General features: G+C 38.2%; 1 protein-coding gene across 1 annotated transcript; it reads left to right on the top strand.

The window, feature by feature from the left end:
- The first annotated feature begins 7,037 nt into the window (after positions 1-7,037).
- Positions 7,038-13,358, top strand: LOC121151244 (zinc finger X-chromosomal protein-like). Its single transcript, XM_040972519.1, is given in 5 exon segments — positions 7,038-7,115; positions 7,478-7,545; positions 9,562-9,611; positions 11,379-11,519; positions 12,178-13,358. Coding segments are annotated over 5 exon segments (1,518 nt in total).
- Positions 13,359-14,494: the final 1,136 nt, after the last annotated feature.

The raw sequence follows: 14,494 nt of genomic DNA, 5'->3' as shown, positions 1-14,494 counted from the left end.
ACCAATTAAATGACAAAACATAACACCAACAACCATTTCCAAAATTATGGTGTTAATTAACAAAGTAATACTAGATTTCACAGGTACCCATTTACAAATTGACAACATTTCAACTTATATTAAAGCAAACATATGCTATCTGATCTTTTGGGATTGACTCAATTCCCTTAGCATAATATATTCCAGTTGGACCCATTTGGCCACAAAAAAACTGCATTTGTGTTTTTTAATACCTGAATAGTATTCCGTAGAATAAATAAACCATAACTTTCTTATCCAGTCTTCTCTTGATGGGCATTTGAGTTGCTTCCAAGTTTTTGCAATTATTGATTGTGCTACTATGAACATGGAGGTGCATGTAGGTTTCTCATGTAGCAGGTGTTTGGGATATATTCCTAGGAGTGCTATTGTTGAATCATATGTTATGCAGATTTTCAGTTGTTTGAGTGTTCTCCATACTGATTTCCATAGCGGCTGAACCAACCTGCATTCCCAGCAGCAATGGAGAAGGGTTCCCTTTCCCCACATCCTTGCCAGCAAGTGTTGTTGGAGGTTTTTTGTATATGAGCCATTCTTACTGGTGTTAGGTGGTACCACATTGATGTCTTAATTTGGATTTCCCTTATTTTTTAGAGAACTTGAGCATTTTTTCATATGTTTGTTTACCATTTGGGTTTGATCCTTTGTGAAATGTCTGCCTATTTCCTGTGTCCATTTCTTGAGTAGTTTGTTTGTTTTGGTGTTTTGGTTCCTCCAAAGATCTTTGTATATTCTGGAGATTAGTCCCCTATCACCTATGTAGTGTGCGAAGATCTCCCATTCTGTTGGTTGCTTCTTGACTTTGTTAATTGTTTCCTTTGCTGTACAGAAGCTTTTTAGTTTGATATAGTCCCATTTTTCTATTTTGATCTTGATTGCTATTGCTTTAGTGTCCTTTCTAGGAAGTCAGGGCCTACACCTAGCTCTTGAAGAGTGTTTCTGACATTTTCTTCCAGAAGTTTAGGTATTTTATACATTTGGATCTGATCTAAGTGTATGGTGAGAGATGTGGGTCTATCTTACGTTTTCTGTAGGCTATTAGCCAGTTGTCCCAACGGCATTTATTGAAGAGACCTTCCCATTTGTATGGGCTGTTTTCTGTTTTCTTGTCAAAGATTAGTTGGTTGTGTCTGTGTGGATTCCCATTTGTTATTTATATTCTGTTCCATTGGTCCTCTCTCTATCTTTCTGCCAGTACCAAGCTGTTTTGATGACTCTGTAGTATGTCCATAAGTCTGAACTGTGATTCGCCCTGTCAACTGCCTATTCTTCAGGATATTTTTGGCTATTCATGGTTTTTGTGTTTGTAGATGAATTCTTTGTATCACTTTTTCAAGTTATGAAGAATGTTATGGGTACTTTGTTTCTGATTGCATTGAATGTATATATTGCTTTTGGTAGTATGGACATCTTGACGATATTGTTTTTGGCTGTCCAGGAGCGTGGGATGTTTCTCTATCTTTTGAAGTTTCCTCAATTTCTTTCTTAAGCTTACTGTAGTTTTCTTCAAAGAGGTCTCCGACGTTTTTGGTGAGATTACTTCCTAGGTACTTCATACTCTTCCCTCTGTTGTTTGGAATGGTATCTTGCTGGTTAGATCTTTTCCATCTTGAGGCTGTTTGCATACGATATGGCTGTTGTTTTTTATTCATTTATTTTGTACCCTGCCACTCTGCCAAATTCTCGTATAGGTTGTAGTAGTCTCTGTATTGAGTCTCTTGGTTCTTGTATGTAAAGGATCATGTCATCTGAGAATAGTGAGAGCTTGAATTCTTAATTTCCCATTTGGGTTCCTTTGATTTCTTTGTCTTGTCTTATAGCCTCTGCGAGTACCTCTAGGACTATGTTGAATAGTAATGGTGATAGCAGACACCCTTGTCTTGTTCCAGATCTCAGTGGAAGGGTTCCAATTTTTCTCCATTCAGTATAATGCTGTCATTGGGTTTTTTGTATATTGCTTTTATTATGTTGTGGATTGTTTCTTCTACGCCTACCCTGCTAGAGTTTTTTAGCATGAAGTGGCGTTGGATTTTGTCAAAAGCCTTTTTGTCTATTGATACTATTATATAATTTTTGTTCTTCAGTTTTTGGATGTGGTGTACTACATTTATGAATTTGTGTATGCTGAAACATCCCTGCATTCTAGGGATGAATCCTACTTGGTTCGAATGAATGATCTCTCTGATGTTTTTTGGATTATATTGGCTAGGATTTTGTTGAGCATGTTAGCATCAATGTTCATCAGGGAGTTTGGTCTGGAGTTTTCCTTCTCTCTTAGTCTCTGTCTGGTTTTGGGATTAAGGTGATATTGGCTTCATAGAATGTGTTTCAAAGGGTTGCTTCTTTTTCTATTGCTTTGAATAGTTTGTGGAGGATTGGGGTTAGTTCTGCTTGGAATGTTTTGTAGAGTTCTGGAGTGAAACCATGTGGACCTGGACATTTCTCTGCTGGGAGATCTTTGATCACTGATTCGATCTCTGCCTCAGTTATGGGTTTGTTCAGGTGTTCTGTAGCCTCTGGGCTAAGTTTTGGTAAGTGGTTGCAGTCCAAGAACCTTTCCATTTCCTGAGGGTCATCTGATTTGTTGCAGTATAGTTGTTCAGAGTAGTTTCTAATTATTTTCTTAATGGTTGTGTTGTCAGTTGTTATGTTGCCGTTTTCATCCTTTTTGCTACTAATTCTAGTTTTCTCTTGTTTTTTTCTTTGTCAGTCGGGTCAGTGGGGGTGTCTATTTTGTTCATCTTTTCAAAGAACCAGCTTTTTGATTCATTGCTGTTGTGTGCAGCTTTTTTGATTTGTATTTGGATTATCTCTTCTCTTGTTTTGATGATTTCTTGTTTCCTTTTGTTTGAAGGGTCATTTTGTTGCTGTTTCTCTAATTTCTGGAGGTGGATGTTTAATTCTTGTAATTGGTATCTTTTTTGGGCTTTGACATAGGCGCCGATTGCTATGAACTTACCACACAACACTGCTTTGGCAGTGTCCCACAAGTTCTGGAATGTTGTATTTGAGTTTTTCTTGGTTTCCATAAATTTTTTGATCTTGTCCTTTATTTCATCTCTGACCCATTGTTCATTTAGTAGCATATTGTTTAACCTTTAAGAGTTTATATACTTCCTGGGCATTTTGACTTATTGATTTCAAGTTTTACTCCTTCCTGTTCTTAAAAGGTGCTTAGTATAATTCATATATATTTTTTTAAGTTAGTGAGTCTTTCTTTGTGGCCTACCATGTGGTCAACTCAGGAGAAGGTAACATGCACTGCTGAAAAAAATGTGTATTCTGTGTCCGTGGGGTGGAGGGTTCTGTAAATGTCTACCAGGTCCATTAGTTCTATGGTCTGTGTGAGTTCTACTGTTTCTCTCTTAAGTTTCTGTTACGTTGATCTGTCTATTGCTGTAAACGGGGTATTGAGTTCTCCACGATTATTTTGTATGCATCTATGTCCCCTCTTAAGTCTATCTGTAATTGCTTCAGGTAGCTGGTGCACCTGTGTTTGCTGCTTGCATTGGACATTGAAGTTCCAGATGCTGTGCTCATTGTGAAATGAACCAACCAATGGATGATGTTTCTCTCTATTTTTCTCCCTCTTGTTTAAGTCTTAATTTCCTTCAAAAAATTAATCTGCTTATTTATTTTCATTGGAAAAAATTAATTACAATATAAATAAAAAATTAGAGAACAATCATCTTAAGTTCCTCACAGGTAAGAGGAGAAAGGACACCAAACACTATTCATTGTCTTCTTCCTGTCATAATCTTTCATAATAGCTGACATGATCATAAACTGTAAATAAGGCAAGCCAAATTATCACTACTTCTTGTTCTGTTTTCAGTTTTTCAGACTTTGTTTCTGAGGTTTAAATCAACACACACATTTAAACCTTCCAACAACACTATGGATCTTTTATTAAGTACACACATTTAAAAGATGAGGAAAGTGTGGTATAGGAACGTTAAGTGTTTAGGGAATTGATTCAGAGCAGAGAAAGTCTCCAAGGGCCTAGTGGGTAAATATTCACCTTGCACACTCTTGGGTCCCATGTGGAAAACCCAGGTGTTTCATTTTTATTGGGGGCACTGACAATATCTTGCCCTGTGATTGGCTCTTTGCCCTGATCGGTGTGCCTTAGTGATCTTTAAGTTGATTAGATAGGATTGACATATAAGTCGGGGGCTTGGGTGAGAGGGGCTTCTGCGTAACAGATAATGGACATAACAGTTTTAACGGAAGGTCTGAATAAAGCACCTCTGAAACTCTCTCCAGTGTCGGGTGATTTCTTCCACGGGATGGGAGGCCCTGATACACTTCCTATCCGGTTCCCTGTTTATGGCCTGGAAAAGCAGTGGAGGATGGCCCAAAGCCTCAGGACACTGCCCCACAAGGGAAATCTGGAGGAGGCTCCTGGTTCCAGGCTTCAGATCAGCTTAGCTCTGGCTGTTGCTGTCACTTGGGGAATGATCCAGTGGATTGATGATGTGTGTCTATCTTTCTCTCTAGAAATCTTCCTTATCAATAAACAAAATCCTCAAGCCTGAAGACTCCCAGGTTTAATCCTGAGAATGTATCAAATAAGCAATGATTTAAACTTTCCTCTCTCTGTGTTCCTTCATACATTAAACAGAATTGCACCTTAAACTCATGTCCCCATTCTTGTAGGAAAAAAAAAATCCTCTTTCTCTGGGCCATAAGTAGATAGTTTTTCCAGTGTTTGGAATTTTTTTTTCCTTTCAGTTGCTTCTGCAATGCACCATGAGTTTTTGAGTGTCCAGTGGATTACAAATACTTCTCCAAAACTTTGGCACAATTTGGGTCATGAAGAACTTCTGCAAGTTTTCTGGGAAATTCATTCAACATTTTCTGATGAAACAGAAAAAGCAAGTCCAAGGAATTCTAAAGATTCTTATTTTTCCTTTTTTCTTTTTCATTGGTATTTGGCTATAAAAACATGATAAATATTTAGCAGCAGTAGGAAAAAATTATTAAACTCACATTAAAGAGTATGTAATATCTAAAATGTATGTATGCCAATTTACAGCTCAGAAAAAGTAGCTGTGGAGAAGTAGGTGACAGTACACCTGGATTCAAGTAAATTGATATAGGCAACAGCTCATCCAATCCCCAAATCAAGTAGTCTCAGGATACTATCATTTCCAGCTTTTATAACCATTTTGCTTTTTGAACAATCATCTGATTTCACCTCTTCTTCACCTCATTTATGCAATTAAATGTTCCAGTTGTATTTGAACCTGTCTGTGCTTTCCTATATTTTCCCCTTGAGTGTCCACAGATTGATAAGACATACTCTTCTAAAGAGCCCTACCTACCTGCTTTCACAAATGTTGATCTCCAGATTATCTTTCTAAATGTCCTTCCCTTTTCTACTTTCAGTTGTGCAGAGGAAGTTGAAACATCTGGAGTGAAATAGGCTCAAATGATATGATCTATCCCCAAAGACTTGTGAAGTACAGACCCTGCTTTACCTTCAGTATTCAAACACCTCAGATATTTCCCATGTTTTCTGATACATTAAAGAATGCCATGTACCTGAAAACACTTTGCAATCCAAAAGGATAACTAAACTGGATAGTGAGTTTAAAAACAAAAATGTTTCTTTGTATTTAATGGGATAGCCCAACGAGCCTTGACATAATGAATTGAGTATGAAGGAATCATGAGGAATAGCAATTTTACTATACACTGCTGACTCAAGGAGGGGCTAGAAAGCAGTTTCCATCCTAAAGAATCAAACATCTCAGAAGAGCACTCTACACAAAACATTGGTAAGAAAAATAATTTCAGGAGTAGTCTCTTCAGGCCCACTAGGAAGCTCAAAGAGGTGGAGAGTTGATGAGTATGCTCAAGCTGTGAGAGGTAATTGCATACTAGGGTCTCACTCAAAAGAAAACAAATAGAGCCTTTAGAAACATGATTTCTTTTTAAGTTGTTGGGGACTGATCTAAAAAATAATGGGATAAGGTTACTTAGGCTATATACAAAAACTCTATAGAGGAAGTAAAATAATTTTCCTAGGAATGAAGATACTAGTTAATATGCCTGTTTCACATGGGTTCCAGACTCAACCCTCTCTCTGACTGTAGTATATTTTTGATATACAACTTAGTGTTGCTTGGTGATGAAACAAGTGATTAAGGTCTTACCACCCTTCTGTGAGAACTGGATAAAGCTTTCTGATCTGAGTCTGGATTGCCTGCTCTCAAGGTTACTTAAACAGTGAACCTCCAAACCTGTCTCTGCCTTCTATATATTCTGTTTCTCTCATCTGATATGTCAATCTCTAGACGTGTCTTTCTTTGTCTTTTAAATAAACAGATGTTCAAATACCAGGGAAAATAAAGGGAAACCAGAGATTTTTCATGAAAAAAAATGTTCATACAGTTTTTCCTTGTCTTGAAAGTCCTGCATTTTATTTTAAACATTAAACACAAAATTACCAATAACTTTACTGACTTAGTCTCTCCATCTCAGAAGAGAGGAGAAAGGATGAGAATGAAGAATTTTAGATTACAACTTGCAAGAAAGAAATGGCCAGTCGTACAAAGAGTTCAGAGAGACTGAAGATGATGACTACCTACGTAAGTGACCCTTTGGCACATCCACAAAGAGAAATCCTATAGCCTGAAATGAAATTCCACTTGTACTTCAGTCTTTTATCATTCCGTCTGCTGGTAACTTTGGTTGCAAAATAGAGGCTGAGTGATGTGCGTAGTTGGCTACTTCTGATGCTCTCTATATCCAGTACTGTTTGGTATCCTTTCCTAATCGCTTCCACTTTCATCTCCAGATTGTGAGAAGTGTCAGAAGATCTTCCTGGAAAGCTGTGCTGCTCATGGACCCCCAGTGTTTCTAAAGGACAACCCAGTGGATAAGGGACATCCTAGTTGCGCTCTCCTCAGTGTGCCCACTGTGCTTCGAATTGGCCCATCCAGCATTCCTGAGGCTGGGCTTGGAGTGTATAATGAAGCATCTGATCTGCCATGGGGTTGCACTTCAGTCCTTTTGAGTACAAGGTCACGGAAGTGGAAGAGGAAGCCAACAGTGGGTACAGCTGGCAGGTAAGAAGTACCTCCCTTTGCAGTCTGGTGGCTTTCTGCCTGCCTGCCGTGCCCTTTCTCCTGTGTCATTTGTCCTTCTACTCACTATGGCATGAGTGGAGCCAACATGATTACATCACAGAAACCTTTTTGAAGTTCAGCATTGATGAGACCGCTGGGCTGTAAAAACAAAGCCGTTCGATCTCTGCTGTGGCTTCTACTGTGAGGAAAGAAATCAGATTAGGTGTGTACCAACACTATGTTCTGTCTCAAGATGTGGTTGGACTCATGGAATGTCATGGAACATGATGGTAGTTGAGTTAATAGTTCTGTTGAACTATCGCCATTGCAGAAACATATTAACTGATTTTTCTGAAACTCAGATAGCCAAAGGGAGAAACAGTTATGAGTACGTGGATGGAAAGGACACTTCTTTGGCGAACTGGATGAGGTAAGAACCATGACATTTTACATATGGAGAGGATATTTTTCTCAAAGACAAGATCACATTCCTTTCTTCTCCACTTTCGTCAATGGCTTTTACATGATATGTCCTCTTTTATGTCTATTTGAATGACCTTTGAATATCATGACCAGTTTCTAAAGGCACATGCTATATAAATGCTATTTCTTTTATCATAGCATACATCAATATGTTTAATAAACAGGGCACAAAGATGGGCCTTGAGCAATCTAGATCAACTGGGGCCATTAAACTCACTCTTTCTCTCATTAGCATTGATTAAGCCTTTCCTGCATCAAAAATGTCCTGAATAAATGGACATTGCTTGAAATTGGTGTCCTGAGAGTAATGGATTTTATTCTATTGAGAATTATACAGTATCTAAACAAATTAATACAGAAGACTTTAAATCTATGAGAGAGAAAGCCAGGTCAAGCACAGTGGGAGGAAAAACAGATAAAAGAGCCAGATTCTGGGAAAGGCATTGTCATGCAGTGGGCTAAGGCAGTGCCTGTGGTGCCTACATCCCAAGTACTGGTTACTCTACTGCCAAACCAGATGCTTCCCCAAATGTCTAGGGAAGTTTCTGAGGATGTCCTCATTCTTTGACTTCTGCGACCACTTGGAAGACCTGGTTGAAGCTCCTGCCTGCCACTCTGTTCTTTGTCTCTTCACTCCACCCTTCCTCTTGGTATTTCTGTCTTTTTCCCCTTCTCCTCTTTGCATTTCTGCCTCTCAAATAGAAAATAATCATAATACATATTATCAACTAAACAAAACACAACTAGGGATGTGGATGAGAGAAGGAAGCTGCATCTGGACAATTGTTTCTGTGAGTAGTTCTGCGAGAGGATCAGAAACAATGAAGAGTCTTCTACAATTCTGGATCTAGGATTCCAAAGATCCCGAAGAAAGATCCAAGAGAAAGGAATTCTAATGATTGCCTTTGGGAAAGCTGAGTTGTGAAGCATGTATGGAAAGCTAGAGGTAGGGAGTGTGTCCACTCACCAAATTTTGTGGCAGAAAACTGAATGAAATTTGGAGTTTACGGAAACTCTGTGTGCTTCATGGCCAGTCAAGGAGAGAGGAAGGTGGTCTAGGGTTTTGAGGATGACTAGTGAGGAAGGAAGTAAGAAAGCATGCTTCTCAGAACAAATACTGTATGTACAAATTGGACATGGGACTTCACTGATCTCATGAAAGATATATGTTTGCAGGGAGAGCTCTTGCAGAATTGGGCTTCAAGCAGGATGGAGGCTATCACAGAACAGATGAGATTCAGTTATAACAGTGCATTGAATTCAGCATTTATCTCCACACCAGGTATGTGAACTGTGCCTGGAATGATGAGGAGCAGAAATTTCTTTCAGGTTTCTCACATACAGCCACAAACTAAGGCCATATTCTGTTGTTTTCTCAGATGTAGTATCAGCAGAGTTGCTCAGCAGCAGCACAGCCAGTAGTCCAGCAGTCATATATACAGGCTGGCGGCACTGAAGTCTGAGGCTAAAAGCACCTCACCACCATGCTATTTTCCCTCATTCACATTTTCCTGATGAGAAAATACTCTTGTGGAGATTTGGGTCATCACACTGAGGTTGACAGAGTCTTATGTGTAAACCTATCAGAGGGTAGTGGGTAGCTGAATCTGTGGTCAGAGAGCTAGACAGTCAATGGAGGGATATATCTTTGAAGCAGAAATGTGTAGTGCATACACATCTGAGGATCAAGTTACATGCCATATCTGCTATTACTGTTTTGGACAGAGGTTCCAGATCAGTTTTCCATAAGACTTCATGGAGCCTTAGACCTGTTTTTCCTTTGGGTATATGAGCAGCATATCTGTTCAATGAACGTGGGAGAGAAACCTGTTGTTAAATACGCATTGGGGTGTTTAGGAATGAAATCTTATCTCCAGGGAGAAATGATTGACTCTTTTTGACGTTGGCTCTGGTACGTCTGCAGGAAATAGCATCTTCTGGTTCCTCTGCCTGCTGTTTCCAGGCTCTATAGCCTCAGTGCTGAAGTCCAACAGATGGAAGGTGCAATTACATGTAAGTGTTTCTATGACTATGTGGGTGGCATGGAAATGTGCACTTGTGTGCGTGTCATTGAATTGTAAGGACAGATGTGTGTATGTGCCTGTATTCATGAGTAACACATGTTGGTGTGTGTGTCTTTCCTACATGTTAATTATCTTCTTTCATCTGGATCTTTGTGGGAGAAACCAATGCTCCTGAGACAGAAAGGGCCTCAGTATCATTTGCGGGGTGTGTCTGAGGGTAGAGACCTCATATTGAATATGATGGGGGCTGGGGAGAATCAGAGAGAAAAGACCCAAAGTTTCAGGGCCTGTCCAATCATGCGTATACACACAACAATTAGGAATCCATCTGCAAAGATGCTGCACCCAGTTCAGGGACACCTGTGGCTCCCAGGAGGGGGCTGCTCAGAACTACAGATGAGCTGGTGCCAGTTCTGGGTCTAGGTGGAGAATACCTCAGGTAGTACAAGGGCTTGGGTAGCAGTACTCATTTGTCTAGCCAGAGAAGAATTTCACAGTATTAAATGGCAGATTTTCAATGGCTAGGGTAAGAGTGTATGTTTCAACTTTGCTGAGACTAGATTTGGCCCATGATAAGTGGTGTAATCCTAAAAAGGTTCCATTTGCTGATGAGAAAAGTGTGTAATTTGTAGATATTAGGTAAAATATTATGCAAAATGTCTGTGAGGTACATCTGCTGGATAGCATGATTTGACTTAAATTTAGGTTTATTGGCTTTCTGTCTGGATAATTCATTCTGTGACATATTGAAGTCATCTGTTTCTCATATTATAACCACTCCCTCCCATCATGTGTGATACTATTGGCTGTATTTATCTGACTGTTTTTCTATTTGGTGAATATATATATTCATGGTTTTTATATCCTCTTGCTGAATTGAGATTCTTATCATACCATAAATTTTGTTTATTTTCTGTAGTACATCTTGAGTTACCACCTGGTTTTATTCGGAGAATATTTCTAATTTTAAGCATTTCTTTTTAAAAAAAAATTATTATTATTTTGTGATATAGTTCCATGAGCTCTGGGATTTCCCTTTCCAGTTCCCAAATCCATTCCCACTTAACTGATTTCCTTTATATTCATATAATAGTATAGTTCTTCATAAACAGTTAAAAGGTCATCCTTGTAACATTCACATATAATAGCAGAAAGTCCAGCATGCTATTGGCATGACACATTTCACAAGTTACTGGTAAACTTACAGATAGTGACCGCGATGCTGACTTCTCCACCAGTGTCTTAACCACTGGAGTAAATGTTATTCATCTAGCTCTCATTGATCCTTTGAAGTTCAGTTTCAATATTTCATTAGGAAATTTTTCTTTCAACTGATGAGTTTTGGACCTTGCCTCTGGACTCATCTAGCCATCCATTCACACTTTCATCAAAGTCTGGCTTTTCTCTTTGTAGCATTTAATACAATTAGATCAATGAGAGCGTTTGTGACTGACTGACGGACGAGATGGGACGGACCATGACTAACCCCCCTTTTCTCTCATGGTAAATAATTTTAGCTTGTGACCTCACGATTTGGGATGTATCACAGGAATCTGTGCGGTAAGGGTGCTGCTATATGTGGAAGCTTGGCATTTCTCGTAGTCATGCTTTCATAAACATGCCCATAAAGCCCATTACCAAAAACAGGGAGTTCTGTCATTCATGAGTATCATGTCTTATTGTTGTAGTTAGAAGGAATTCCTAATTCTTTATAATTTATAATACTGCATCATTTTTTCTTAATGCATATTGTTAGGTAATAATTCTGATGGAATTGAAAACCGGAATGGCACTGCCAGTGCCCTCTTGCACATAGATGAGTCTGCTAGCCTCAGCAGACTGGCTAAACAAAAAACAAAGAAAAGGAGAAGACCTGATTCCAGGCAGTACCAAACAGGTGAGGGTACAAATGTTGCAAGGCACAGTGAGTTTTCAGATAAAACCCTAATATATATTCACGGTGGACACAAGGAATGGCATTTAGCCACCAGACCACATGTGCTTTTATGTATCAATTTGAAAATAAGGTTTCAGAGTTCATTGATAGTCATGAATGATTTATGTAGATAAGAAAGAAGCAGATTTTGTCAATCATAATTTGAAGGAAAGAAATGAAAATATGTGGTGATTCAGTGGTATAGATTTATACAATGTTTTCATAAATAAATTTAAAGAAACGTATCAGAAAGCAAGCATAATTTATAGAGGCACAGAGTCCTAATTGCTTAAATTGTTCACAGAACATATGACTTTCCTGGATTGGTTTTTTATGTATTTATATATGGGATTTTTTATATATATGCACTTAAATGTTATTGTCAGCCTAATTTTTATTTCAAATGATCTAAGCAAAAACATTACACTATATTTGAGAAATGATTTCCTCTACATTTTTATTCTTAGCAGGACAAGTTCTTTTTATTACCCAACTGCTACTGACAGACTGGTCATAACTTAGGTGTGTTTTCCCAATGATGTTTAGAGCATGTTGACATTTTGGAGAAACTAAAGTTTGTCTTAATTACTCATGCACTTTTTTTTTTTTGCTTTCATAGCAATTATCATTGGTCCTGATGGACAGCCCTTGACTGTTTATCCTTGTGTTATTTGTGGGAAGAAATTTAAATCCAGAGGATTCTTGAAAAGGCACATGAAAAACCATCCTGAGTACCTTACCAAGAAGTACCGCTGTACTGACTGTGACTAAGCTACAAACAAGAAAGTAAATTTACATAATCACCTGGAAAGCCACAAGCTAACCAGCAAGACAGAGAAATCCATTGAATGCAATGAGTATGGAGAGCATTTCTCTCACGCTGGGGATTTGTTAACTCATAAAATGGTGCATAAGGAAAAAGGAGCCAACAAAATGCACAAGTGCAAATTCTGTGAATATGAGACAGCTGAACTAGGGCTATTGAATCGCCACCTTTTGGCAGTCCACAGTAAAAATTTCCCTCACATTTGTGTGGAATGCGGTAAAGGCTTCCGTCACCCATCAGAACTAAGAAAGCACATGCGGATCCATACTGGTGAGAAGCCATATGAATGCCAGTACTGTGAATACAAGTCTGCAGACTCTTCTAACTTGAAAACACATGTGAAAATTAAGCACAGTAAAGAGATGCCATTTAAGTGTGACATGTGTCTTCTGACGTTCCCAAATACCAAAGAAGTGCAGCAACATGCTGTTACCCACCAAGAAAGCAAAACACACCAGTGTTTGCATTGTGACCATAAGAGCTCAAACTCAAGTGATTTGAAACGACACATTATTTCGGTTCACACAAAGGACTACCCCCACAAATGTGACATGTGTGATAAAGGCTTTCACCGGCCTTCAGAACTTAAGAAACACGTGGCTGCCCACAAAGGTAAAAAATTGCACCAATGTAGACATTGTGACTTTAAGATTACAGATCCGTTTGTTCTAAGTCGCCATATTCTCTCAGTTCACACAAAGGATGATCCATTTAGGTGTAAGAGATGTAGAAAGGGATTTAACCAACAGAATGAGCTTAAAAAGCACATGAAGACACACAGTGGCAGGAAAGTGTATCAGTGTGAGTACTGTGAATATAGCACTACAGACGCCTCAGGCTTTAAATGGCATGTTATTTCCATTCATACAAAAGACTATCCTCACCGATGTGAGTACTGCAAGAAAGGTTTCCGAAGACCTTCAGAAAAGAACCAGCACATCATGCGGCATCATAAAGAAGTTGACCTGCCCTAATGATTCTTCTAGACAACTTGGAGGAATATTGGTGTTTGTGGAGGGAGAAAATTTATTTTAAAGCAGATTAGCTTCAGTCACATACAATACAGTGTATTAATTTATGCTATGTGCAGAAATGGATTCTGTTTACATTTGCCTGCAATCCTTAAGCTGCACATCTTGGTGGTACTCATTGAGACAAAGTAAGATTGGTAACTTTAAAAGCAGGAAATATTTTTCTGTGCTGATTTTTCTATTGGACACATCTACTAGCATAAACTGGGAGGTTTTACTGTCAGGGCTTAGTATTATAGCATGGCAGTCATTTTCTTGTCTTGCTTCCTAATCTTTACAGACTATCTGAGAGTGGAACTTTGCATTTGAAACACTTATATACAACACTGACTAGATTTGTATTTGATTTTCATCTTGTTTAAGTGAACTATGCAGCCAAACAAAGCTTAAATGTTCTTTTCAGTGCTTTTTTTTTCTATTTTTTAACGTAGACAACTTCAAAAGTCCTACTGAAAAGACTTGCTTTTTTTGGTTTTATCCTATCTGTGCTTTGTCTTGGAATAATATTTTATAAATGAAACTTAATGGAAGAGGGAATTTTGGATTCTATGTGAGCTAAAAGTGGCTCATAAGATTTTTTTTTTTTGCAGCATTATGTGTTGCTTACTTGCTTATTATACATTAAAATACATAACCTCACATTTTAAACCTTTGATGAAAAGAATGTGAAATACCTCTTAAGTTTAGAGATGTAAGTGTGACCTTTTCAACATGCTCTTGAGAGATTAAATTCAAGATGAAGAATTAAAAGGAAAATAAGAACACTAGAAAAGGCAAAACATTTAAATGTTTTGGTATAGAATAAGGTATTTTTAGATGAAATATGTTCACATAACTCTAAATTCTTACTTCAGGTTTCTCTGGGAGGCTAATCCAAACGTACCTCCTAAAAATTAAGTTTTCTTTTAAGTCCATATAGTAGAAAAGTGTTAATTACCATGTAGAGTTGGCAAGTTGAGCGTTATTTTTATTAACTAGAGTTTGCAAAAATTTAAAAAGAAGTAGTACATAAGTTGACTTTGGGACATAAAAGTATATTTTAAGTCTTTCAGTTATGGGTATTTGAACGTTGATGTAGT

The sequence above is a fragment of the Ochotona curzoniae genome, unplaced genomic scaffold (assembly GCF_017591425.1).
Source record: "Ochotona curzoniae isolate NIBS_2020 unplaced genomic scaffold, NIBS_Ocur_1.0 contig_2308, whole genome shotgun sequence".
NCBI classification, from domain to species: Eukaryota; Metazoa; Chordata; class Mammalia; order Lagomorpha; family Ochotonidae; genus Ochotona; species Ochotona curzoniae.
The sequence above is the reverse complement of the archived record's forward strand: the minus strand, read 5'-3'. Positions and strand labels throughout refer to the sequence as shown.